At 67.5% G+C, this 980-nt stretch overlaps 1 protein-coding gene across 1 annotated transcript in view; it reads left to right on the top strand.

Moving 5' to 3' along the window:
* The window catches only part of LOC112968397 (probable carboxypeptidase X1), a gene marked incomplete at its 3' end in the record, with an annotated part of 19,648 nt that extends 18,674 nt beyond the window's left edge, over window positions 1-974 (top strand). Inside the window, exons 11-12 of the mRNA XM_026070624.1 lie at window positions 565-730; window positions 819-974. Of these exons, the coding sequence (XP_025926409.1) occupies window positions 565-730; window positions 819-974 (322 nt within the window). The remainder of the gene's footprint in view (window positions 1-564; window positions 731-818) is intronic.
* Between the last annotated feature and the right edge of the window lie 6 nt (window positions 975-980).

Genomic DNA, 980 nt, shown 5'->3' with positions numbered 1-980 from the left:
CTGTGTGCAGCCTGCAGCATCTCTGCCCGCCCCATGGTGTGTGCGTGTGCAAGGTGTGTGCACGCTGGGCAAAGCGTGGGTGTGCAGGCGCCAGCGTGTGCGTGCCGTGCAGCCGTGCCACGCTCTGCGCCCTGGTTTGGGCACAGACAGGGACTGCTCTGCTCTGCCCCAGTGCCCACGTGGCCTTCCCCGTTGCTGGGTCTGGTGGAGGGTGGCGCGCATGTGTGTGTGTGTGCATGTGTGTGCATGTATGTGTGTGTGCACCTGTGCATGTGTGCAAGTGCATGTGTGCATGCATGTGCATACATGTGTATGCACATGTGCACGTGTGTGCATGCGTATGTGCGCGCGTGTGTTTGCATGCATGTGTGCGCATGTGTGTGCATGCATGTGCATGTGTGTGCATGCAGGCATGTGCGCACATGTGTGCATACATGTGCAAGCCTGTGTGGGCAGGCACGTGTGCATGTGTGTGCATGCATGTGGGTGKGTGTGCATGCGTGTGCATGCGTGCGCATGTGTGTGGCCACATGTGCACGCGTGTGGCCGCGTGTGCACACACAGCAGCACACCCCCCCCCGCATGGCCCCGGCCCCGCTGACGCCCGCGGCGGCCGGCGCTTCCCAGGTGCACCGYGGCATCAAGGGGGTGGTCCGCGACGCCGACACGGACCAGGGCATCGCCGACGCCATCATCTCGGTGGACGGCATCAACCACGACGTCCGCACGGGTAGGGCCCGGGGGACGGGATGGGACGGGACAGGACGGGGCCGAGCCGCGCACCGCCGGCGCTGACCCCGCGCCGCCTCCTCCGCCAGCCTCCGACGGCGACTACTGGCGGCTGCTGAACCCGGGCGAGTACGAGGTGACGGCGCGGGCGGCGGGCTACGAGGAGGCGCGGCGGCCGTGCCGCGTGCCCTTCGAGAACGAGCCGGCGCCCTGCAGCTTCCGCCTGGCCAAGACGCCGCAGCAGCGCCGGC

Source organism: Apteryx rowi, unplaced genomic scaffold (assembly GCF_003343035.1).
Source record: "Apteryx rowi isolate R43461 unplaced genomic scaffold, aptRow1 scaffold_315, whole genome shotgun sequence".
Lineage (NCBI taxonomy): Eukaryota > Metazoa > Chordata > Aves > Apterygiformes > Apterygidae > Apteryx > Apteryx rowi.
Note: the sequence above shows the minus strand (reverse complement) of the source record. Positions and strands in the feature narration are given on the sequence as shown.